The sequence below is a fragment of the Lathamus discolor genome, chromosome Z, assembly GCF_037157495.1.
Source record: "Lathamus discolor isolate bLatDis1 chromosome Z, bLatDis1.hap1, whole genome shotgun sequence".
Taxonomy (NCBI): Eukaryota; Metazoa; Chordata; class Aves; order Psittaciformes; family Psittacidae; genus Lathamus; species Lathamus discolor.
The window spans coordinates 72207846-72234994 of NC_088909.1; the positions used below are offsets into that span (position 1 = coordinate 72207846).

At 39.0% G+C, this 27149-nt stretch overlaps 1 protein-coding gene across 1 annotated transcript in view; it reads right to left on the bottom strand.

Annotated features, from left to right (window-relative positions):
- Positions 1–1902: 1902 nt before the first annotated feature.
- TRPM3 (transient receptor potential cation channel subfamily M member 3) overlaps positions 1903–27149 on the bottom strand; it is a 256280-nt gene continuing 231033 nt past the window's right edge. Inside the window, exons 23-26 of the mRNA XM_065661504.1 lie at positions 19731–19881; positions 18984–19183; positions 17964–18096; positions 1903–8981 (exon numbers count right to left, since the gene is read on the bottom strand). Of these exons, the coding sequence (XP_065517576.1) occupies positions 7529–8981; positions 17964–18096; positions 18984–19183; positions 19731–19881 (1937 nt within the window). The 3' untranslated portion in view covers positions 1903–7528. The remainder of the gene's footprint in view (positions 8982–17963; positions 18097–18983; positions 19184–19730; positions 19882–27149) is intronic.

Sequence of the window (27149 nt, forward strand, 5' to 3'; positions counted from 1 at the left end):
AAAATTCTCATCTTGCACACTGAAAACAAAAACCACTGGAATATCTTGTATGGATAATTCTGTCACCTCCACAGGCTGATTCAGTGGCGTACATGTGACTATTTAACATTTGGCTACATGTTTAAGTGAGGAAGGTGTAGCAAAAAGTTTCAGTTTTAGAAGGTGGTAGGAGCATATCAGTCTCTCCAACCATCTGTACAGTTGTCAAATTTCTTATTTTGAAATCCAGGCTAACCAAGACAGTTTCTCTCATAGCTGTTCCTTTCCCACCCGTAATTCTCTACAACAGTAGCCAGCATCATCTGCAGTGGGAAGTCTGCAACTGTTCATGGGCTACTATTGTTATTTCATATAAACACACCACAGTAACCTTCTCTTAGATAATGCTTGTCATTATTGCCTCCCCAAAATATAACCCAAATATACAATATTTATGCCGGCAGTCAGTTGAAACTTTAAACATAATGAAATTCTGGACTTTTATAAGGTCTTTGTTGTTCCAGAAATATAATGAAATTCAGGCTTGATATGCAAATACAGTGAGGGTTGACATAACTGTAAGTTCTTGCTGTATTCAGTCATGAAAATAATGACTGCCATGGTCAACATTAAATGGAGTTCTTTGCCATTATGCAGTTATGAGATTAAAAGAGGCTAAACCACTGCCCTTAAAAGCTGCAAGATTGCAGCTCATGGGAGTTAAAATCAAAGCTGGTGATGCAGCTTTTTTCCAGCGCTTAGTAATTGGGGGGATTTAGGTGAAGTTTGTTACCTGAAAAATCCCAGGGAGACCAGAAATACAGTGTTACCTGAAAAGAAACACAATGACAACTGTTTGGCACAAATTTGTTTTTGTTTTTTCTTAAAGCTTGGAAGATGCCACAGTCTTCACTACACAGCAGTCCCAAAGAACGGAGCAGATAAACTCTGATGAATTCAGCATTTCCTTCTCAGAAATCTGAAATAAAGAGTGCCTTTCTGAACCATTCCTCTCCTGAAGTGTGACGGATCTGTGCAGAACTGTTCTGAGTATCTGAACAGTTTATTCAATTGGCTATTTGTTTCCTGTGTTTCTTTTACACTTAGCTAAAAGACATTACCCCTGTGAGGGCTGATTTGTGGAGGCCACAGATCCTGACCATGACTTATTTTTGTGTCAGTGCCTTTTGTTTCAGCATTTTTGTGAGGAAGTATCAGAGCTGGTTGTAGCTGCATGAAGAGAGAGGAGATGACTTCTTTCTTGAGGAACATGAGATACCAGTTCAGAGGAGGTTATAGGTACTAGTGGATTACTTTTTGCTCTCTGTTTTTAATGAACTTTAGCTACAAGAACCAGCAATGCCACCCATCCGGGGAGACTGCCATACAAAGGAGCCTTCTTTGTGGAAGCAGTTTACAGAGGATCTGCAGTCAGTGTTTATGTTTTCCCCTTTGCTGAAATGGCAGCTACAAATAAAAGAAACTATTCCCTCCTTTTATATGAACACACTGAGAAGTTTGTCTGTCTTGGCTCAAACTGGGGTCTAATGGATGAAGCCTTGGGTGGGATGGTTTAGTGTGAGGTGTCCCTGCCCATGGCAGGGGGGTTGGAACTAGATGATCTTGAGGTCCTTTCCAACCCTAACTGTTCTATGATTCTATTCTATGATTCTAATATTGGCTGGAGTAAGGAATACCTGAATTACACCTGCTCTTAGAGGTGGAAACTACAACATTCAAAATGTCTGTAAGCACAGTGCAAACCTTTTGGTTTTCTTTAAAGCTGAACTAAAGGTAGAAATAGAGCAGCTGGAGATCTTAAGAGAAAAGCAGCTGCCATTGCATTGTTGCTTTGTTGCTTTGAAAGCAAGTGACCATAAATAAATGCTCCGGTAAGAACAGATGTTTTGAACTACATCTCTTTCTTTTTATTGCAAAACAATTGTTACAGAAATTTCAGAAAGTTCTGCTGCAGTAATTGCCAACGTCTGCTTTTAATTACGTATCTAAACACAGTCTAAAAGTGCATTGTGAATCCAGTAGACCTTTGGAAATAACCATTTCCCCTAGTGATATACATTTAGACAAATCATACTTGAAAAGCTTCATATTAGTAGGAACTTGTTTAAAATGACATTTTAATAATTTTTCTCCCTTTATAAATGATTGACTTACAAATGATAGCCCAAATAATAAATGATTAAATAGCTATTAGTATAGTATATTGCAAACACTGTTCCAGACAGCAGCAGCAGCATATAGACTCTCCTCATGTACAACAACTGCAGTGGCGGAAAAAAGATACAACTTTAACACAATTTACTCTTCTGCAGGCTTAAATTTCATTTCACAGTCAATTCCCACTTCTGTCCCTTTCCCTTCCTACCAAATACTAAAATAAACAAGAGTTATCACTTCCCTGCAGCAGAAACAGCAGCAATTTCATAATCAAACATATTTTCCTAATAGCTTTTTGAAAATAGTACTGTGTGGCTCCACAAGAGATCTGAAAGCATACAGCAAGCATTAAAAGATCAGAGACTGTTTCACAACCAGTCTGGCTCAATGGCTCAGTTATTAGACATCCCACTTGATGATGACTTAGGATAATCTGTGCCATGACTCAAAGTAATACAGAGTTAGAAACACAGAATAAACCCATCCTCTGACAAAAGTTAAGAGTACTCTATTGAAATCTGCAGTGGATTTCCTGCAGATTTGCACCAGCATCACTAAGACCATAATTGTAGTTGATCTCAGAAGAGAAGCCTGTGTGATCTTTAGGGTTCAACCTGTGACTGCCTATAAAGCAGGATAACTTACTGGGGTGCAGAAACTCAGTCCCTCCACATTCAACTTTATGCTTTCATGCTTTTATGTCAAAGTGTGGCAAGGCCAGTGAACAACATCTAGAGGAATGAAGGGTTTTGTTAGGTAAGCAGACACCCCCAAAACTTTTATTTATTTCTATCCATTTTGAATCGTACTGTTATTTGAGGTGGATCAGGGAAAATTCATGCTAGGAAGCTTTCCCATTTCTTTTGAAGAAGGAAATCTATAGTTGATTATCTTTTAACAGAACTGAAAATGTGGCCTTTGTTGAAACAATTGTGCATATTTGTGCAAAAATGCAAATATACTGTTATTTTTTAAGCAGGGGAGAGACTTCACAACTACTTGAGTATTCCCAGGGAAATCCAGGAATGACCAGCTCACATCTTCCCTTCTGGTGATCATCAGATCCTCTTAAGTATCTAACCTGAGCAACATAACAAAACATTTATGCTTGTTTTGAAAATTTGCATCATGTGTTTACAGCAAATTTTGTTTCACTGTCTCCCTCTAAGCTAATGCTTTTGACAAGTTTTCCTCTCAGGACAGATACTTGGTTGCTCCAACTGCAGTCACTGGACTAAGGCTGTGTGCTGCTACCAGCACTTTTTTTGAGCAGGTATTTGTGTATTTGTATTTTCCATGCACTGGCAGTTCCTAAGAAACGAATCATTTTCTTCTCATACAAAAAATACACCTAAGATATTTATCCCCTGACAAAAAGGCTATCCATTCCACAAAAGGTACAAATCAGGTTTTTCTTTTTTTTTTTTTTTTACCAAAAATTTATAAATGGAAAACAACAAAAGAAAAAAAAAAAAAAAAAGCAATCTATGTCTGGAACCCAGAGGGATTTCCTTATGTGGATGAATGGACATTTTGGTTTTTAATTATATTTTCAAATTATCCCCTCACTGCCATTTGTTAACTGGCACTTGTGCTAAGAACGATAATGTAGCACCTTATCTCTTCCAAAAAAAGAGAGCCAAATGTCTGAGCTCTGCTGTAGGTTCGCATTTTGTGATGAGTATTTCAATTTCATAAAATTGTAATTTAAAAAGAATTAAAAAAATCACTTACTTTGCTAAAGATCAAACTTAATGGAAATAATGTAAACATCCAAAAGCTTGAATTCATTCCTAACTGGATTCATCTTTACAGGCAGGCAATAGCAAAATGTTAAGTCTCATAGTAGTCCAAAAAAACTCATGGAACAATGCATGCATTTTCATTGACACAAAAGAAGACTGGACTGTAAGGAAGAGAAACTACTTCAGTCATATCACACTGTTATTGTGAAAGAATAATGTGCTATAATCCAATACCTAGGACAAGTGTATACCCCAACTGCAGAATAGCATCACTTAAACTGGAAACAACAGAACAGACTACTATAGGAAAATATTTATAAAATATTGTACAACGCTTCCTCAGTTGACCAACATATGTAAACAAAGAGCTAAGTTCAGTTGAGATTCAAAATATTATTAAAGTTCATTTATAATCTTTTGCATAACATGCCAGTTCATCTTTCACACCATCACAACTCACCTGTCACAGCCCACAGTGGCTCATTAGAGGTTTATACATTAGCTCACACGGACATTTAAGTGGAGCTATACAGAGAAATGTGTGAAACAAACCAAACACGCACTGTGACCAGAAATGCATATTCCATATGTAAGCTAATAATTGGATAGTGGAACATAATGCGCGATGCAACATGTGCTATTTTATTGAATGTTACAGATCTACAAACAAGACCTCATAATGTGATGTTAAAACTGTCCTGTAACGTTCACTAATAGTATCACATGTCACAACTATACTGGTTTATATATGGGAGTTATGTATATATGTGTGTGTATATATATATATATATTTCATAAGCTATCCTTTGATACAGAATATGTCATATGGCACATGCTATAGCTACATGATGATGGATGGTAAGAATTCCACTTTCACTAAATGGTCATAATGTTGGTAGTGAGAAATCTGGCCCCACTGCAAGGAATGGGTGTTTAACCAACAAATTCAGAAAGGACCAGTTTAATGCAATTTGTAAAAACCAGGTGAAGCTAAAATAATCTAACATCCATCATAATATATTCTATAGACACCACATTATAGAATAAATGGGAAACATTCAGGAGCAGTAGTGTTCTGACATCTTGCAATCACACTTTTAACATCTGATTTTACATTTTATATATAATGGCAAATTTTAAGAGGTAAATAAAGTGTCCTGTTTCATTTTACCTGGAATGTGTGCTCCAGATCAATAAAGTGCTGTATCCTGAACAGCTTCTGGGTTTGGCAAATTCCTTTACCCTGACAAACTAAGCAATGAAATCTACCCCAGAGGACAGCCCTACACCTTGAACTAATTCACTACGCATTGCTGAGGAATTTCTACTCAATCTGAAGTTCCTCTAGAGTCGGCCAGTATTACGGTGACGGTGGAAGAGTCCATGAACAGTTTCAGCAGACATTCGTAAAAGTAACAAAGAAAACAAAGTGAGAATATCCCCCTCTACTCACCAAGGATAGACATATTTGGAGAAGCCTTAGGAGAAGGCTGCTATCAAAAGTTGGCACATTTGAAGCAGATTGTTAAACATAAGTTCCTTTGCCCTAAGGCGTTTTGGTATTGTTCAACAATCAGCCTGTCACAAGCATGCTTCATAATGCACAGAAAGGTGTCTGACCTTTCTCAGTGTTGCCATGTGACTGCAATGCTGCACATGGATGGCAAGGCAATTGCATAAACACGGTGTCTTGGTGGAGTTTAGCTCATTGAAAGCAAGGAACACGGTGCTGCAGGAAGTATGAAACACATTGTGCTTAAAGTCCCCATGCTGCATTTCTGTATTTCCTTAACTTTCCAATGTAGTGACTCAGTAACTAAATATTTTCAGCTTCTTTGCCTCTTTTCTTGAGGGTAATAATTATTTTCATGTTTGGGTTTGTTGCCTTTCAGACTTAGCTCTCATATGGTGCTCAAAGTCTCCAAGGGTGAGCTCCCAGTTAGAAACTATCAGCCTGCATTTTCAAAGCTGCGTTAGAGATTTAGAAGACAATTTCCATTTAAATAATGGGAAGTATGTATTCCAATCACATGTTTACTTTTAATAACAAAAAGAAGTTGGTTCTACACACGTTGGTCTGTGTAGAGATGTTTTAATTTTTAATAGCATTAGCTTCAGCTCTTTACAAGCTTAGAAGTTGTGATGTTACCAAGGACGTGAAATTTTGATCCAGTTGCAGTTTATGCCTTACCACCCTTTTCCTGTCTTCTGCATACCCTTCCACCTGTGACTCATGAGAAATCTGAAATTCTGGTTGACATTATGGACCCTTGGAACATGTATGGGGTCAATGGAATTATGACTATTTTCAATCAAAAGCCATGCCTAGATAGACTTTAGCCTACTAAAATGCACACTGTGTAGTATGCTGCTGATGGTGGAATCCTAGTCTCAAGAGATGGTTTTTGCGGTTTACAGACACGTACAGTTTCACTTTGGTCCTTTAACTTACCTTCAAAGCATATACACTTTTTAGTGCTATCCATTTCTCTCCCAAGAACATTCTCCCTTAAGCAACTTCAGTCTGATTGCATTAATCTGGACTGAGACTGTTTGATATGTCTTGTATACTTTGAAATGTTCAGTTATGGCCATCTTATCATGAAAAAAAAAAGGTGTATATTTTTAGGAATAATGTAAGTGAATGATGAGAAAAACTGGCAGCTCAAACAGAGCAGCAAGAAGAGCCTGGTAGCAGCCTGGTGGACAAATCTCCCTAGTTTGTATACCTAATGAAATGGAGCAGTGAGAACCTGACAATATTACAGTGCTGTGCTCTGATCACCCTGTTCTTACTGTTCCATCACATCCTTTGATTTAGTGAGACAACATACTGATGACAAATGTGGTTAAAAAAATAAATATATACTATTCCACTTAATTACATTCATCCTGAGCTTGCTCAGCTGCACTAGAATCTAGAATGCCTGTTTTATACAGGTTATCACCTGATATTTTAACATAAATCTTTCCTCCATTTAAGTTGCAGTACAAAAGACATTTCATTTCCCTTTCTGCTCTTGAAAATACAAACTTTTTGTGGCACTAGAAGTTGATACAAAAAGAGACAAGTGAACGTTATAGTTGTTATCTTGTTCATTTTTCTTCATCTCCAGAAGTGTGGGATGCAAGGGATTTGGGAGACTTTAGGTTTGTTTGCTGCCATTTACTACAGAAATAAATGCTTTTCATCAGCCATCACAACAGTGAAACAGATGAAAAAGAAGTTGTGATTGAAGTTTAGAACATCTAACTTGTACATGTCTTTTGCCAGTTAATTCCTGCATCCTGAAAACTTTAATAATGATCAAAGATCTTAGGATGCTTTCTAATAAAACCTAATAATTTATTTCTTGTGACTTCATAAAGGGGGTTGTTATTACTGCTGTTTACTGAAAACTTTGTACAGCTTTAATCCCTCCTTTCTTCCTTAAGTGCAAATGTCAACTGGGTCAAGATGCAGTAACTCAGTGGGCAATGCTGAGACCAACAACGTGCTCTCTTGACCTGTGCCTAATGCCAACTGGAGTTGGCAAAGAGTGACAAGAGGGTTTTTTTAAGTTCTGCTAAGAAAGATGGACTGGAGAGCAGGTGACCCTTGGACTGCTGGTGAGCTTTGTCTAGGCCTAGCTGTGCTTGCTTTCAAAGCTGCGGAAAGCTCCCATTCTTGACAGTCTCCTCATGGACAGGTTGTCCCCCCTGCTCTCTGGCCTTGAGGACTTACTCCTCTGGAAAGGGTTTCGCAGGCCTGTTGCATTTCGCTGTCTGTCAAGTTTGTCACTGATAGAGTAGCTCTTCCGTGTGTGCTGTGCATATAACATGTTGGACTCCTCTGCAGAGGAGTAGCTGTTGGCCCGCTCTATTTTAGGAATTGGGATGCTGTTGGGCAGAGCTCTTGTAGCACTGCCATCTTGAGGAGACAAGGGGATCCCCTTCTTGTCTTTGGCCTCAATATCCTCATGATCAGAACTCGGGTGGCTTAGTTCCGCTTCTCTCTCTGGGTGGCAACATCCCAAGTCCTCCACTTTGCCTCCAAGACTTCCAGGGAAACTGGCCCTCTCTGCGATGGCCTGGGGAGCACTCACACACCTTGTGTCAATACAGTCCGTAATACTTGTGTACTCTGCAGTCTTCACTGGGACACCAAGGCTGCTGAAGTAGCTCCGAGATGGAGAGAACATAAAACTGTGAGATTTCACAATTGGTGTTTCTTCTAGAATAAATGGAGTTGTAGCCAGATAACGACTGCTTTTAGATCTCTCTAAAGCATGATACAATGGAGGGTCTGAATCCCAGGGGATTTGACAATCTGTGATTTGTGAATAGTCTGAAGAAAATGCTCTTGTTTCTATTCCAGAGGTTTCCTCACAATCAAGACTCCTGCCAGAGATTTTTTCGCCAGGTGTACTGCTAATGTACGCACTGTTAGCCAAAATGGAAGAGGCTATGTGAGCCTGCAGAGCTGCATCTCCGGTACCAAGAATATTTATGGAGCTGTCGAGAGGCTCTGAGTCAGAATGCATCTCATCCATGGCAGAAACGTAGATGTCAATACAAGACGAAGGCCTTCTGGAGTCTGGGGCAATTGACAAAGTGCTGGTAGGGGCTAAGGGAATCTTTCCTTCTTTTGCTATCGAGTGGGAACTGATGGCTCGATGCAGGCTTGGAGACCTTTCCTTAAAAATGCTTTCAAACTTTTCCAGCCCACACTTGTCCTTCATGTTTGTTGCATAAAAAGAGTGGCTTCGCATGCGGGGTGTGATCGTAGGAGATGTTGGGGACATGGATTCCTCTCCAGTGGGATCTATGCTTTCTTGAAGCTTGTAAGTATTTCCTTCCTGACTATTGAAGCTACTCTGCCTCACAATGTAGGCTGCATCAGTACAGTCAGATGAGGTCCTGGATCGTATCTTGGTTGTCTCACCTCTTTCTATGCCAGTCAGTTTTTCTAGGGCGATCACCATTCGTCCCATCATATCTTCCAGCTGAGCAAGCCTAATGTCAACAGTCTGCAGAGATGCCTTCATGCAGTGCTCTCGCTCATTTACTTCTTCCAGTCGCATGGCCATGTTCTCTACCCTTAAAAAAAGAGAAGAATTAAACATGTTAATTTCTACAAAGCAGTGAAGTTCAGCTAATAGGACACACAGACATGAACAAATAGGTCTTAAAATTCAAAGCCAGTCTACACTACCTTATCTGCTTCAAAACCCTGCTAAAAAAGGTTAAGCAAATAAATACTGCTTGCTCAGGAAATTGTTCCAGTGGGTTAAACCAAGGGTCTCTGCTGTGTAATGTACAGGGAAATCTGGGTGTGCCGATGACGCCAAGCTGTGTGGTTCGGTTGATACATTTCAGGGAAGGAATCACATCCAGAAGGACCTTGGCGTGTTTGAGAGGCGCAAATGCCAAGCTCATGAAGTTTAACCATTATAAGTGCAAGGTCCTACACCTGGGTTGGGGCAATCCCAGGCACAGCTACCGGTTGGGCAGAGAAGAGATTCAGAGCAGGCCTGCAGAGGCCTTCATCAGCGAGAAACTGAACATGAGCTGGCTCCAGCATGCGCTTGCAGCCCAGAAAGCCAACCTCATCCTGGGCTGCATCAAAAGGAGCGTGACCAGCAGGTTGAAGGAGGTGATCCTGCCCCTCTACTCTGCTCTTCTGAGACCTCACCTGGAGTATTGTGTGCAGTTCTGGTGTCCTCAACATAAAAAGGACATGGAACTGTTGGAACAAGTCCAGAGGAGGGCCATGATCAGGGGACTGGAGCACCTCCCGTATGAAGACAGGCTGAGGAAGTTGGGTCTGTTCGGCCTGGAGAAGAGAAGGCTGTGTGGAGACCTCATAGCAGCCTTCCAGTATCTGAAGGGGGCCTATAGGGATGTTGGGGAGGGACTGTTCATTAGGGACTGTAGTGATAGGACAAGGGGTAACAGGTTAAACCTTAAACAGGGCAAGTTTAGATGGGATATAAGGAGGAAATTCCTTCCTGTTAGGGTGGTGAGGCACTGGAATGGGTTGCCCAAGGAAGTTGTGAATGCTCCATCCCTGGCGGCGTTCAAGGGTGGGTTGGACTGAGCCTTGGGTGCCATGGTTTAGTGTGAGGTGTCCCTGCCCATGGCAGGAGATTGGAACTAGATGATCTTAAGGTCCTTTCCAACCCTAATCGTTCTATGATTCTATGATCTGACTATCATTTAGGCACCAGTCTAACTCTTGTTCTACCAACCTCTCCAACACAACAGATTAATGTTATTGCAAACACAGGATATAATTCCATAGCTTATATATGGAAAGCAGTTGAATTTTCCCTCATGTTATTAGTTAGCTGTTATTTGATTTCTATGGTTCTATCCCAGGGACTGTGTTATTACAGAAACATTACTATGATTTGCTGCCTCTTTGCTGCCAAAACTTCTAATTAGGTTGTTATGAATGAATAACACTTAGAGTAGACACCACATGACGTCCCAAGTTGTGCCACACGCATGATCACCACAGCTACTTGCAGAACTAAATAATGTAATGAAAGTGGTCAATGTGCCACAGAAGGTAGGTAACATCCTTTTTTTTTTTTTTTTATGGTGTTTGCCCCAGGGTAAAACATAGCTAGTGCTATGCGGAGCTAAGGAGATAATTTCTTTGTTCTCTGATTAATCTTTAGCTCATCTATATATACATATGAGCTCATAAATACATATATATAAAAAAATAAAAAGTCTAAGCTTTTATATTGAATGTAGGTAATATCAAGTAAAGTATGCATAAAAACTGCAGGGAGGAAGTTCTGATCCAACCATACACAACCTAGATAAGGTACACATGCTAAGATTGCTCCATTAGTGTGATTGTGCTTTGTGTAGTCTGTGTTAATATGTTAGGGATTGACATGATGGCATATGACATATATAACTATATGACATATAAAGAAAAAAAATTAAAGTATTAATAGGTAATAATTTAACGTGTGACCCTAATTTAAACTTCAGTATACCTGATCTACACTATTTGTCTGTCTCATTTTAAAATTATTTTTGACTTTAAGGTGAATTTTGTACTAATTCATACTGATGGCTTTCAACCATTTCAATTTTCTGGTTTCTCAAGCATCTCTACTAAAGGCTTTATATGGTGTCCCCTAATTTTACGCAGTGAAAATGTCTTCAGCACATATAAAATTTCTTCTTGTAATTGCTTTCTCTCATTGTAGTTCCTATGGCAGGCCAGGGACCTCCATTATCTGCCCAAATAGTATAAAAAGCAACACATTTATATAGTTATCTTCGTGTGATTTTTAAGGTTACAATTCTGGTTTTCCCATTCCTGTAGACACTGAAAAATGAACAGAGAAATAACAGATACCAAACGCAGGATTTCTACACTTTTCTGTTCACAAGTCTCTTACTCTCTGCCTGTTGGTGCAATTCATACTCAAATATTAATCGGCACCCTGTCAATTATAGCCAGGGTTTCTGATGAGATAAGTATCATCTTCTGCTAGTGCTAGTTGCATTTCCACAAGGACAACTGACCTGGAACTGGCAACAACATAAACACTCTTTCTTGCCCAGAAGGAAACCAGATTTTAGCAATGAATGAGTATTGGGCAGCATTTATGCCTTGTTAATTAATGCACAGATATTCAGCTGGTAAACACTAAGGTCTGACTGCCTCATGGTAATGAGCAACAGCAACCTGCCTGTGCAAGAAAGAAGTGGGAAGAGTGTGACACCACTCCCTACAGCAAGTCTCACATTCCTGCGAAATACAGGCTTTCTCTGTTGAAGATCATGAGTTTTGAAAGCACAAGCACAGCAAATCTAGTGCAAAGAAGTAACTCTATTTCTGCCATCAAACTTCAATAGAAGAATGATCAAGTAATTACAGGTAAGAAATAAACTAGCAGTTTCAAAGAATCTCATTCTACTCATCATGGCAGAGGGGTTGGAACTTGATGATCTTAAGATCCTTTCCAACCCTAACTGTTCTATGATTCTATGATCTGACTATCATTTAGGCACCAGTCTAACTCTTGCTCTACCAACTTCTCCAACACAAGTGACTAATGTTATTGCAAGCACAGGATATAATTCTGTAGTTTATATATGGAAAGCAGTTGAATTTTCCCTCATGCTATTAATTATCTGAGCTGCTATTTTACTGAAAACAATTACAATTTTGAAATATCTATGAGCTAGTAATTGAGTGCCTCACCACACATTCATATTCTGTAACAACTGTTCCAAGGTGATGATGAGATGCAACATCATGATTTTAGGGTTGTCCAGTCCTATGGAACAGTTTGAGAAACCTGGATTTTACTTGAGAATGCTCAGATTATGACCAAAAAGAAACATTTGCCCAGCTAAAGCTACCCAAGAACTGGAATGAATTTATAACATTCTGTCATTCTGTGAAGGTAACAAGCTAACTGAACATTTTTCTTTTTTTTTTTCTTTTTTTTTTTTTTTTTTTTTTTTGAGAGATGTATGCAAATGAAAGAATTCTTAATACAAACATAGCCAGCTGAATCATTGTGCTTGGTTGCGTATCTGGTATCTGGAATATGAGTACAACTGTGCATAGTGAGATAAGTCTTGCATACTGCATTCACATGAGGGCTGTGCAATGCTACTGAATGCAACTAATGCATCCCAAAAAGAACCCAGAGTCATACCTTGAAGGTACACATTCATGTATTTGTTCTGCCTTCCCTGAGCATGATTATTAGCTACTGACGGAGGTATAGAGTGTAAAACCAGTGGTATTGCTGGCCAAGATGAAGAGAGACTTCTGAGTTACATATTCTGTTGGTTGCTGTGGAATTATCACAGATGTGAGTGCACTGATAGCTGTGGGATATTTATGTAGAAACTCAACAAGGTAAGGATAGTGCAGTGTGGGTTCAGAAACCAGAGGTACAAAGAAATGTGCATAGATAACTGAAAAGTACATAACTGTATTTACAGTGGATTGACCCTGACTGTAATATTACTCATAAAGAGAAAGCCTGAGTGATGATGATCTCCAAAACCAAAGCTACTAGCTGAATTTAGTTATTTTTTGTTATATATATTGCATATGGCCACTCCCAGACTTTAAAAATAATATTTATTCTTTTAACTAGTGATATTTTATATTAATTTAGTGTTCAGCTCAATCATTCATAACACAGAACAGCAACATGCTCTGGAAGCAATCCTACTACAAACATAATAAAATCACATCAGCCAAACACTGTGGACATAAAAGAATATGTTCTGGAGAAATACAGTCATAATCTGGTCCTCGGAAAGTTTTAATACACAAAATCTTTTATTTTCCCATATTTTTTTATTATCTTGCAGTCAGTGAATAGACAGCTAGAGCTGTATTTCCTTCAGCAACAGTTTTGAAATACAATCCTATTTCAAAATAAGAATGACCAAGTTTTGCCTTGCATTTTTTGCCCCATGTGTGTTGGAGACAGTATAAACCTTTTGGTAAATCTCATAATATCCATGTATGATGCCGCCATTGTACCTGTGCTTTTCCTTACAGCAATATTTATCCAATGTATGAGAAGGCCCAAGCCATCCTCACAGATGGGAATGAAAACAGAAAAAGAGGAGGCTACATGTAAAATGTGCATTAAATGTGTTCTCCTGAAGCTCAAAAATTTCTAATAGTGAAACAAGCCTAGGTTATCTGAAGACAATATTCAGTAACCAGGAAATAAATAAAAGGCCATAACTGGGAAGCTGGCAAAGATTTTATATTACTTTTGATGAGCCTTTAAAATCATGGTTTGGGAGATGATAGCTTTTGCTGGCATTCATTTTGGTTATATTTATTTTTAACTTTTGCAGGTCAGGTCATCAATAATGTAACTGAAATAATGATTTAATTGGAGTAAGTCACTCTTTTCAGCAGTAGACCAATTAACTGAATGCTAGTTCACAAGTCTCTTTTGTGAACCTATGTCTATTTTTAAGGTATGATTTGTACTTCAAAATCCTTTTCAGCTGCTGCAAAGCCTGTAGACAATGGAAGTCACTTACAAAGGTACCGACCCGCTTGTTATAAGTCTTTGTACAATGGTTTGATAAAGAAAATGCTGACAGCAGTTCTCAAGCCTGTAACAGGTCATTGGTACTTTGCCTGACATCTTTTGGTAAAGCACTGCTGATGCAAGTGGCCAGCCAATCTTCTTAGATGCAGTGGTTTCTGCAGGCTGAGGACATTGGGTTGTCCTCGCTGCTTTCCCATGTGGAGCCTAAGACCACTTAACTCTTTGTGACCACGGAGAGATGCCGCTGGATTCACAGACCTTTCCTGCTGTCACTCTGCATATGTGGCTGGGCCCAGCAGGCTCAGTACCAGCCCTTTTACCAACCCAGATCTATTTCTGTGCACTTCAGCATGCCATCTCTGAACTCAAGATAATAACTATGTCTGAATTCACATGGATCCTGTTAGTGTAATTGCACTGCAAATTACAAAGTGTTAGGGTGCTGTAGTAACGAACGCCATATAGTACCAAAGATGACACAATAACATCTACTCCAGCCAGATTATCTGCTTTTTAAATACTGTTAGGATGTGATTCTGCTCCCTTTGCAATCAACAAGAGGTTTTGCATTGGGTTTGAAGGAGTCAAGACCTGTCCATGTAAATAAAGTACCTTCTGAAGAGATTTAGTGGCTTCATGCCAGATCAAGAAAAAAATGCGTATTTTTTGATCAAATTACGCATGCCTCTGTGCTGGTCAAAATATGCCACTGAAAACTTCATGGTGATTAGAAAGGAAGGCTCTCCAGGAAAACTCATGATTTGTCTGCTGCAATGTAGTGAATTTGTCCAACTCTGTTTTCCTCATGGGTCTCCAGGAGATTCACCAAGATTTGCCTAACCTTATAAATTCAACTAAGGAAACACTTACAGCTTTGTACTGCTTTGTGTTTTTCTGACTAGGCAATACTTCATCTGATGTGTATCACTAACCTGCAGCTACTTCCATGTGCTTATGATAGATTGTAGTTAGTGAGCTACTCCACCAAGTTACTACCTGGAGTCAGGGAAAGACAAACTTCAAGCATGCTTTTTGATGTCAAACGTCATTTCATGCTTTTAACTTCAGAATGTGAAAGGATCAGGTAAAAGAGAGATTCTGTATGGTGACACCAAATCTGGACACCTTGGTAGTATTCTTTTTTAGAAAAGTAAGATGATTGATGAACCAAAAAGGGGCCCCACTGGATGCCAGGGTGAAAGTAGGAACTGAAACTTCTTGTAGGGGAGTCAGACAACGTGCTGTGTCCTGACACAGCACAGCCACTGACCACGTAGCTGAAATTGTTCATTTACACCCAAGCCAATGCAGCAAGAAATGGGATGTCCTGTTGTTTTCCTGAGCTCCTAACCTGTCTCTGGGACCTACCTAGGCTGAGCCTCAGAGCAAGGCTCTCTTTCCATCTCCCATTTCCCTTCCAGTGCTAGCCCTCATACTCCCTCTCCCAGGAATACCGTGTTTTGCGCCTATTATATGCAGCTGTTCTTCCTCCAAGCAGGACTGGGGGCACTCTGACAAATTCACCTCTAAGTAGGAGCTGCTCAAGCAATAGGAGAGCATAGCAGAGACACATGGAGGGAAGGCAGTGAGCAGTCCAGGTCCAGGTCCAGGTATATCACATAGGGATTGTCCCGGCCATTCCTTCTTGATCCTGTATCCTGCACCTTCCTGCAAATGGAAGTTCTTCAGGGGGAACTTCCCTCACACGTGTGGGGCTTTCTGGTTTGATTTGACATTGTGGAAAGCTGAGTTAATTGGACAGATGACTAAACTGATATCTCGTGGCATTGTGCTTGTTGCTTGGTCTACTGCTACAGGCTAATGACTGGACATTGGAAGAGAAACTGTAGTCTTGCATCTTCTATATTTTCTTTATATCTTGTTTATCATACAAAGATGTCTTTACATAGAAACTATAAAGTGTAAATCTGGATTTTTAATATTTGAATGATCCACAGGTTAAAAACCAAACAAACAAATGAAAAAATGTTTAAAGTTTTAGATTAAGAACACTTCAAGGAAATCTTCCCTGGCCACAACTGCAGGCAAAATGACAGACTTGGGCATCTAGTTTTTAAAACGTGTGTTATTTATTTTACACTTAGGTATCTCTGATTTCTCAAGCATCTTTTAAAGTATTCCTCAGATCTTTGATGTATTTGAACTTGCCTATGTGGTAAAGCATTGCAATTGGTTTGGCAAGGAAATAAGAGAGCTATTATGAGCTGAGAAACTGCGTTCACCTGGGACTTAATTGCTGTAAGTACTAGTAGTGTGTTTGGGTCTGGGAGTGGCCCCAGTACCTTATGGGGTTGCTACCCTTGTCTCCCTTACACAGCTGGGGCATACTGGTTTCCACATTACACTGTTGACTGAGGTAAATGGATTTTTTAAAGAACTACTTCTCTATAGAGCTCAGGTGCTTGTCTTCATTTAGGATTCATAATCTCGAACTCTCTTCTGGAATGAGGTGCTTTAGGCTATTCATTTAAAATAGACATAGGGCTCTTTTCCTATAAAGTGGGTCCAGCACAGGGTGCAGAGACAGACTGGACTTCAAGGCCTTAGAGCCTTGGTCCATTCTGGTCTTGGTGTATTCTGCAGTCCTTACTGGATTTTTCTTCCATAAACTTACCTAGTCTCTGCTTGTACCTACATGTACTTTTAGCTGACACCATCAGCTTCTTTTAGACCTTAGCAGCTTTCAAGAATTTGCACTGTTCCACTACTTACTGCATGGAAAAATCACCAATTCTGATTTATTTTGAACTGGGATCCTGCTAGATTAATCTGTTGCTGCCCTATACTTGTTCTGGGAGAGACAGCAAACAATTGATTTCTACTCATCCTCTCCTTGCACTCTTAATTAGACAGACCTCTATAATTTCATTCTTCATTTGTCTCTTCCAGACCAACCAGAGCTGAATTACTTGGCAACTCTCTAAGAGGAAGCCACTCCATGGCTTACTGAATTTCCCCTCTATTATCCTTTTCTAAAATACGTATTTTAGGAGTGCTGTTTTCAGTAATGCACATAATTAAAGAATTTTATATCTACTAATCCTGCTCTGGGATAGATTTATTTCAAAACCAAATTAAAAAGGTGTTTCCTTGCCTAGAGAAAACATGTCTTAGGCATAGCTGCATCAGGAGCAGTGCTAGAAGACTGTGTGTAAGGAGGAAAGTGTTACATCCGTGTAATCAATTACAATGACAACTCACCTGACCTCTATATTCAGCTTATTGCGGAGTATTCAGGCAATGGACTATTCAGTGGTTCATATATTTTTTTTAATATCTGACAAGATATTGCCCTAAAATATTTATTGGTAACAGTACTATGAATCAAACAACAAACTCCGTCTTCAAAATTTAACTCTGTTGCTCAGCTGCCGTGCGATGAAAGCATATACACACCACAGCAGATTAACAGATTTATAAATTTCTAGGACTAATCAATAGAAACTTCCACTAAATTAACATATTACCCTTGTCCTCTGTGCATTTCATTGCTGTAGGTGAAATATCTATTTCCTTTTAAATTAATGGCAGGATCCCTATTGCTTTCAATGAAGCAAACTTATTTAGCAAAGCTATCCTGAAACAAGACTGAATGGCTAGTAGGTCAGTGCTAAAGCCACAGTTTTAATTTAGGAACTCTCATTTACCCTCTCACTGTGTTCTGACCACTTGTGCCCCTAAAGTTGTGCTTTAAGATCTGAAATGTAAGGATAATTTGTGTCTCTCACTATGTATGTCAGTTGTGTTCTAATACAATTGGAAATATTCATGTTTTCGAAACTTTGAGGAACATTGGAATATTTGCTTTAGCACCAAAAAAAAAAAAAAAAAAAAAAAAAAATCCACCACGTTTTATAGTTCTACTTTTTAGTTAAGATATTAAAAATACCTCATATATTTCCCTTTCAAGAACAAGAAGGGAAAGGTGAGAATGGCAACAGAAACACATTTCCAGATCAACTTATAGAGAAAAACCAGAAAAGTGCACCTTTCTGAAGTGACACGGATTCTTTCATCATTGGAGGAATTGAATCTGTCATCCTTTTCTCTAAAATATTCTTCTATGCACTGCTCTTCAAAATCATGGACTTTTTTCAGTTCATCCTCAGTTATGAAAAGTTCTGTGGAAACAATGGGAAAATGTGAATTTGGCAAAGATTAACACATGAAATTAACTACATTCCTCTTATTCATGGGATAAGCTTTCAAAAGCAGGGTTCAAATTTATCTGGCATTTTAATTTAATTATCTGCTGGTATGAAAGCAGATAGATACAGCTAATTGCACTTGCATCTCCAGTGCCATCACATGCCTCCAGCTCTCTCCTCACAGAAAAGTGGGCTGTGGCATGGCTAATATTGGGAAGAGATGCATATCCCTAAGCTCTCTGCCTCTGGCATGTGCATTGGCGGAGGTGGAGATCTTCTACTTTGAAGAACTAGATAAGAAAAAAGGAGAAAAAGTGTTATCAAAATAATCTGTCAGGGTTTCCATCATGTCTAAGGGGGCTCATATTAAAAGCGATTGGAAAAACTACTCCTCCAGTTTGAGTCAAGTGTCACAGAGAGAACGTGTCTACAAAGTAATTACTTCTCTCCGTCTCTCAGATTATCCAGGAAAAAAGTGTTTTGGGCAGAAGTATGTGCTGTTTGCTCAAAAAGTAGAATGCATTCTTCGTGTTTTCTGAAGTAAAACAGATCTGGAAGTGCAATGGACTGTTAGAAGAATTCCAGCAACAACAAACTTCTAGCAACAGCAAAACAAACCATGTTCCTTTGAAGGAACAAAGAGGTGAACAATCCCAAAAAATCCCAGAAAAACGTAGCCTCATTAATACTTGAGGAGAACTAAGGGTTGGGCAATGCAGGTAAAACTGATTCAGGCAAGATTTTTGCAGCTAAAAGTAGTTTTCTGCTGGAAAGGCTGGGCTTAGCCTTTATTCATGTCAAACACTAGATATTACCAAGGGCACTGGAAAGTGCCACTCTGTAAATTGTCTAAGGCTTACTTAATCCATAGTCTTTCTCATCCGGGTCACTTTCATGCTTCCGCCATCTGCAGCAGAGGTGTTGGAATATCATAGTCATATGGCTGAAAATGATCAGAGGCGGTGGGAGAACAGGTCTTTCGTGAAATGTCATGATTAGCTGATACCTTTGAAACTTCCATACTTGATTGGATATGGACTTGACTTCAAAAAATGTATTACTAGAAGACAAGAGGAGGAAAACAACAATCAGATTGAAATGGTTTTGGGTACTTTGCCAAAGCTGATATGACAGCACCTTATCTAGACGTATTTCACTATTAGTAGTAAATGTTGCCTTGCAAAAAGAGGAACAAAAGAAAGGAGTAAGTTTGTGCTTCAGCAAAGCACAGTGGCAATCAGTTGTTTTGAAGTATCTTATCACTGTACATCTGCTCTGCACAGTCACTGAGTCTTACAACAACCCAGTGAGACGGGAAAGTATTTTTATTCTTGTTTTCCCTATTAGGAGTGAATGATGCTACAACTGAACTTTTAAGTATTTTGGCTTCTCTGCCATGATTCCCATGGAGTGTCTGTTGTTGGAAATGAAACAATGTGAAGAACTTGGCATTTCCCTCTATACCTGGAGACAAGCTACTCCCTCCTTCCCTCTCACCGTCACATCCTCTGAAAATGGGTCTTAGCCAAAGTCTTCAGTTTAGCAGCCTTCTTAGGGTTTGGGTAATGTGCATGCCCCCAAGTCTGTATTTGCAGTATATCACTCACTTGAAAACAGCAATAAGCAGGTTCACCAAAAGGATGTTTGCAACCAAGAGGTAACAGGCCATGATGGCAGGAACAATCCATGCTCCTGTCTTGCAGGGAGGTAGCTGGATTATTTTGCCATCTTCTCTGGTTTCATTTTGACCACAAGGAGCTGGGAACGAGATGCAAAATGGGAATGAATCTTATTTTTTCAGTGCATTTTACAGAAATATTTAGATATATAAAGGTTTGCCAGCCAAAGCAATTATCTTCCAAATAATAATTACATTGATGCTCCCCTCCAAGAAGTCTGCACCTGGTATCACAGATTTTACAAGCTACAGTTCTTGTTATTGTGTGCTATTTGCCATGAATATCAAGATATTCCCCTCAGAAACTGCAGGAGATATGCCTGGTGTGAGTAAGCTGTCTGGTTGCATATTCTGGTTGGTATTCTGGTAGTAATTAGTGGCTGTGCTAATAAAATGGTCAAAGCATTTAATCCTGGAGAAACCTTATTTATTTATTATTTTTTAATTGGTGAAAGTTCTTTTTTTGATAGATATAAAAATGTGATAAATAGCATAAGGATGTGATAATGTGATAAACAGCATATGGAAAAAGAAGGACATGAAAGTAGATTAAAAAGGAGACATTTATTACTGTGTGCACTGCCCTCAGCCCTTCTGGGACATACTTATAATGACCCTCTGCTATTAAGGTCTTTTGACTGCATGCCTAGAAACAGTGGGGAAGATTATCAAGTCTTTACTGTAACAGGTAAAGGAACATGTAGGCAGCAGAGTTGCCACCTGTTTCTTCCCCAAATGCTTTGGAACCAAAATGTTCTTAGTATTAATGTTGCAGAAGTGAAGCAAGGGGAGAAAAAACATTGTTAAATTGTTGCTTTGATTATTTTTTACATGCCTTCATGTGCTGTGGTGGGTGACGTTCATATGCAAGCGTGGGTTTAGTTTATGTTCTTCTAGCCTCAGTCCTACTCATCCTAAACACCTCTGTAATCAGCTTTTCAAGCAAAGAATTGAAGCAGCAGCTTACATGTACAAACCATCTTAGTAAATTTTGCACAGCACTACAGCTAGCTTCCCCTCTTCTCCATCAGAAAGAAGTTTTAACTGAGGGATTTTCAAAGTGCTCAGTACTGGCTCCATTCCTGCTGGTATCAGTGAAAGTTTCCCACTGATTTCACAGACAATGAAGTTTGCCAATGCCCCGTGTTTTTGTAAAATTCCATCTTATGTCAACAAACCCATGATTTCCAATATCAACTACTACTTCTTCTCAGAAAGGTCCTTCTGAAGTTGGTTCACAACTCAACTTTTACAAGCAGCTCTGTTATGTCTGGACCCGTGGCATCATTAGTCCTTCTTACTTACGAAAATACATTTTATTGCTTTAACAGGCTGGAGGTACACAATTCTTTATTTCTCAGAAAGCATCACCTTGAAGATTGTTTTAAGTTAGTGTTAATTTCACACTTCCTATGCTGCTGCAAACAGCAGTTTCATTTGGACATTCAAAATGCCATCTTTGAGTGGCTGTGAGTATGGGGCTATGTGCACTTAACCTCCACCCAGCAGAAACCGGGACACCCGATACTGCTCGGTATCAGCACTAAAGTGCAAGACTTACATTTCTGTGGAAACATTAACATGCTCGCATGTTGATTCAGAGCTACAAAGTCCAACACAACACAGTACCAAAACCCATCATGATTTCACCAGTAACAGAAAAATCATGTATCAGTCGATGAAACCTGTTGCCCTTTTGTGTGCTGAAGAACAGAATAAATAATGGTGAGATGCAAAAAAGAAGAAATCAATGAAGAACATATTTTAAACCTTAGATCAATGAGATCAAAAACACAGCTCAAAGTCTGGTTACAATTATGTTATCCAACTTTTTTATATTGAGAAAAGAGAATTTGATCTGAAAAGTAAAAATCAGCCTTGATATCTACCAAGATAAATTATTTCTCCAGCTTTATTTGCCTACAACAGAGCATTTAGAATAACACCATTAATGTACCCCTGTTGTTTTATTCCGCACAGTGATGGCCAAATTAGACTTCCTACAACAACAACAACAAAAAAAATCACCCCTCCAGTCCAAGTATGCAGAGTCACAGGCACATCTCATTTCCTTGCTTTGGTACGATGGAGCAGTTTGCTTTCTGCCTGTCTGGGTGCCAACGTGACGGCCAGCTACGGATCTCAGAATCTGGACAACAGCACTTGCTGTTTGCTAATGAGCAAAACAGGACAGTGCATAAATATGATCTGGTAATCAGTGCAAGTTTCATTATTCACTCCTACAGTACTTTCACTTGAGCTTCACCCCCAAGCAGGACTCCACTGTGTCAGGTCCCTGTTTGATTAGAGTCAGTGATCCAGGGCTCCCTCTGTGGAAATGCTATACTTCCCATAAAGTCAAAGCGTTTGCTTGCTGTGAACTTGCTTGCATCCCTGAGGGATCTGCACGTGCCTTTCATGTCTATCATGGTTTGACCATTTTAATTATGTTTGGAGAAATTAAGTAATTTTTGTAGTATGTGCAGTAACACACTCTAATAAACTTTTTCAAAGGTTTTCAAAGAACAATTTCAACATGTACAAAAACATACTAATCTTTTTACATTACAGCCTTGCTTTAACACAAAAACACATACAGCACTTGATTCCAGTGAAATGTTTTGCTGAAGCAAATTCTGTCCGTGCAACTATACGTCTATTTCAGGTAACTGAAAAACCCATTCAGCCTGATACCTACAGGCCATTGGATAATGTTGCACATTATGTCCTGACTTCAGGCCTTAGAAAAAAATAAATGGCTGTAGTTTTAATTTCAATTACATGCATTAACTTAACTCAGCTTTCAAATATTGCATCCTGACATCTGTGGATGTACATACTTTCTGCATCTCTCGTTTCCTTCTTCACAGTCTCCTCCTATGCTTATTTTTCCTTCCTGGCTCCCATTTACAGTTTCCTGCATGGGCCTTTCCTGCTGCATACCTAACCCTTCCTCTTTCCTGGCCAACAAATAGTTGCAAAGCACACATCAATAACCCATGCCTCTGTGTGTTTCAAGCCTAAAGCAGCAACAGAGCTCAGGAAGAATTTGTCTCCTTGCTGTAATTACTGCCATGACATGAACACTGTTCATTTTTACTGTTTATTGGGTGGAGGGTTTGGGAAACGATGCTTGCAAATTCTGTGTCATGACTCTTCCCCCAGCTTCACCCTTCCAGTAGTTGTGGGAAGAAATGGAGAGAGGAAAGTGCATAATTGAACAGCTTTGTATCCAAATAGCTTTCTGACTTTGATGAAGCATCTCACATAAAAATGGATAGTTGAAACTAGATGATCTTAAGGCCCTTTTCAACCCTATCCATTCTATTATTCTATGATACCACTTTTACAGTACAAGATGATTTGTTTGAGATGACACGAAACTGCAGAATGGGTTCACATGATCACAGTTCTAAAGAATAAGGAAACCAATTTGTGTGTATAGTAACTAACAAGCCAACACGTCTTTTCTGTTTTTTCAAATCTGAACATTTTAAATGCACCTTCCTCACCCTGTCTATAAGTATATAGGCACCTTCCAATTTTGATGTGCACCGAAATCAGAGGGTGTGAAAGCATTTTATAATTTTTTAAATGAAATATTTAAGCAATAATTAAGCCTTGCCAGGCTGGTAAGTATTGAAAAAAGGCTAAGCAAGCTGCCTGGGGCTATCCACTTCTTCACTGACAGAGAAAATACCAAACTCTAGAAGCTGAATCTCATACCATTGCCCTGTTCATCATCAGAAGCATCCTGGGAATTGAACAGGACCTCATTACTTCAAAAAAGTTGCTTTCACTACATCATCGTGACTTGACATGTTGCCTCTTGCCCTCAGCCACATTAAAAATGACTTTGAAGCAACTCTCCAATCTGCTGGTATTTTAATCATAATTTATAGTAAACACCTATATTTCTCTTGTTCTCTCTAGTGCTTTCTCTCACCTTCTTTCCCCCACATAAAAAACATCTAACCAAGTGGAACCCAAAACATAACCTCACAGGAGTGCTAGGAAGGGAAATATTACTGCAACTCAGGCCAGAGAGACTTTCAAAATTGTATGTAGGCTGGACACAAATTTTATCCACTGCCTTTGTCTAAAAATGCTAAGAATGTTGCCTGTGCTGCAGACCTGCATACAGATTGAAAAGAAGATGGGTGCAAGACCACATAGAAATGACATCCCTTATAAGAAGCTCCAGTGGAGACATGAAAAGCATCAGACCTCTGAAATCATATAGAATTTAAATTAAAATTTTCATTTATATGAAGAAACCTCCAATAACTTTAATAAATAAATAAATCTATCAGACAAAGAAATTTAAAGACTTTTTAAAAAGTCCTTTGTAGTAGTTATATTTCCATCTTCAGTTATTGGATATTTAAAGTCTGTGTATAATCGTGTCTTATCTTCTGAATCAATTGCATTCTTGCTACTTGGCATTCCTCCAAAACAAATTGAAGAGAGGAGACCCTATCTTTTCTCTTAAACTACGTAGGTTTTTCCAATAAGGGAGTAGGCCCAGGCCACAAACACAACTTAAACTGATCTTCAGATTCCAGATGGCATTTGAAAGACTACAGCTGGAAAGAAAATCCAGATGCAAACCTAACATGTAAGACATTAGGCAAATCTGAAAAACAGCCCAAACCAAAACCCCCAAACCCATGTTTGGCTAATAGTACTCTCAGTTGCTTTGCCTTCTTAATATAGGAAAATGTGAGGTCCGCTGCTGATTTCCTAGAGGTGATTGCCATTTCTCAGTGGCATCTATGTACATTTTTACCAAGGAAACTCACTCCTTGAATAATCCTTTCCTCTTTAGTATTTCTTATCTACTTCTGCATCCATAGTATTCTGGAGGCACAGATAACTTGGTAAGATGTAAACAAAGTTATCTGCATGTGACAACTATGTTGTAATTATTTTTATTTTTGCTAAAATTGCCAGCAATAGTGCCAAAGAAAGTGGAGGGAACTGAGAGAGACATTTTATAGCGTTTGTGGATTTCCTTTCGGACAGGTGTTCACTAAAGCAGCTAAGCGGCTGGCTGCTGTCCCATGGACCCCATCGGGCAGCACAAGGCTCAGCTGCATTAGCAAAGGGAACCTAAAAGTGAGACAGCTGCATATACCACCACTGGTTCCCTGACCTGGATCGCCCTTCCTCTCCCAGCTAACAGTGGGTAATAATATATCTTCATTCAACTACATAATTGATGCCAGTCTAATTTTTTCAATTTATCAAGCTCTTATTATTATTCCTTTCCTGAAATATACTTAATGTTTCATTTCCCAACCTTTAAATAATTCATAAATTTGATTAGCTTACTGCCTCCTTTTAATTCTCCAGTCTGAGCCTTTATTTGAATCCCAAGAATCCCTAAGACTTTTAAGGCCCCGTTCAAAACTCAATAGCCCAGTGTGGCTTTAGTCATTAATGATGTTTCACATGGACTGGTATTTTGTCTGGTTGCGCTTTTCTGTGAAGTAGCTTAACTAATCCCTGATCTTTACATACTTCCAAAGGCTGTTTCAGGTGATTACTAAAACTTCCTGAGGATCCAACATGGTACACGTAATATTATGTCACTGTCAGATCAGCTACAGAGAATTAGCTGAATAGCTGGATACGGCTGGAGGAACAATATGGCCTAATAAATCTTTGTTGTGCCTCCTTTGTCTATAAACCACATACTGCTCACTTCCTGCTCAAAGATCTAGAGGAAGACCATTATGGTTGCACTGCGCTAGTAAAGTCTGTCTTTTCGATTTCCCATTCCCCAAGCCCCTATGGTGCTGAGCTGTGGACTTCATGGGTAGCTGGGACTGAAAGAGCACCAGGAATCTAGGATGTCTCCATCGTGAGTAGCAGCTGCTGTTCCATGTGTTACTGTGGTTCCCCCCCAGCACTGTTTTAGGCACTGCAAAGTGCATACTCAGAGGTTCTTGCATCTTGGAATCTTCATCCAAGAATTGCTTCAGCAGACCATTCTAGTTCTGAATCCTTTTTTACAAACCCCCTGCTTTTTATGACAAGATTTTTAGACAGTGGTGGCTCCACCTGTGATGAACTATTAGTCTGAGAGGAACAGTTCTGAGACTGTTTTTGCTCTTTTTGTTAAATTTTTCTGAAAATTTGAACACAGTTCTAAAAGTTTTGCCTGCTTTCCCCTTCCTTCCCTATCAACAATTGGTTGATAGTCAGGAATTTGTAGGAATGTAGTCTTTATGTACATCACTGATAATAAATGACACCACTGAATAGTGTATGTATAATCCCAGAAGTGAGTGTTAATTGTCCCCACTTTTGAGTTGAAGATGAGATCATATGCCAACAGGACATTAATGCACATTACAGTTAACATATGTATATAAAAATTGAAAGGAATACAGAAATTATGGGTTAAAAATGTAAATGTATATGAAAGAATTATTTTAGAGCGAGGCATTTAGCTAGTGTTTTAGCAGTGCAGTGTGTTGAAACAAAAATCAAGAGCAGACCCACTGGATGAACAGGTTGCCAGCTGATGAGATGAATCCAGACATTGTATCTGGTCTGCCTTAATGGCATGCTCCACAAATCAACAGAAAAGGAAACAAACACACAAACAAACAAACAAAAAGTAAGCTAGAAATTTTAGAGTGCATACTTTTTTTTGTACATTTCTCAACAGCAGGATATTCTCCAAAATCGTGGCTCAAACGTATATGCACTTCCAAGATTAGCACTTTTGCTGAATCCCGAAACTTGCAGATTAATGTGGCAATATTAAGCATGTTAATGAAACCCACAAAGAAACCCTTTTGGTTTGCTAAAATAATAGTAATAATAGTAGTAATAATAATAATAGTAGTAGTAGTAAAATACTCCTCCTCCTCCTCCTACTCCTACTAATAATAAAATAGTGCTCCAATCTGTAAAGTTTAACTACAGTTTAGATGCAGCAGAACAATTTTAGAACACGTTTATCTTATTTGAGAAAGTACAAACACTGTAGTACTCTAACATGAATGCAATGGCTGATTTAGCTTAGAACAACTTTGAAAATATATTTGAAAACATATTTCCAATTGTGAAAAAATGCAAGTATGCTGATAAAACCTTTTGGGTGCCAATCAGGTCATTCTGATTGTGTAACAGGATCACCAACCTGTGTGTTTATGTAACATTTCTGAGACAACCAAGCCCCAGACAGATATGACAATTGCAAATATTTTGTGCTGCAAGAGTGGCAGATTCTAATTCCCTGCATCATCTGTCTCTCAGGAAGAAGGAACTAGGTGCTGCTTTTCATTTCAGCCTCACCACTTTTGCTGCAACTCCTAGTTTCTTTGACACAGCG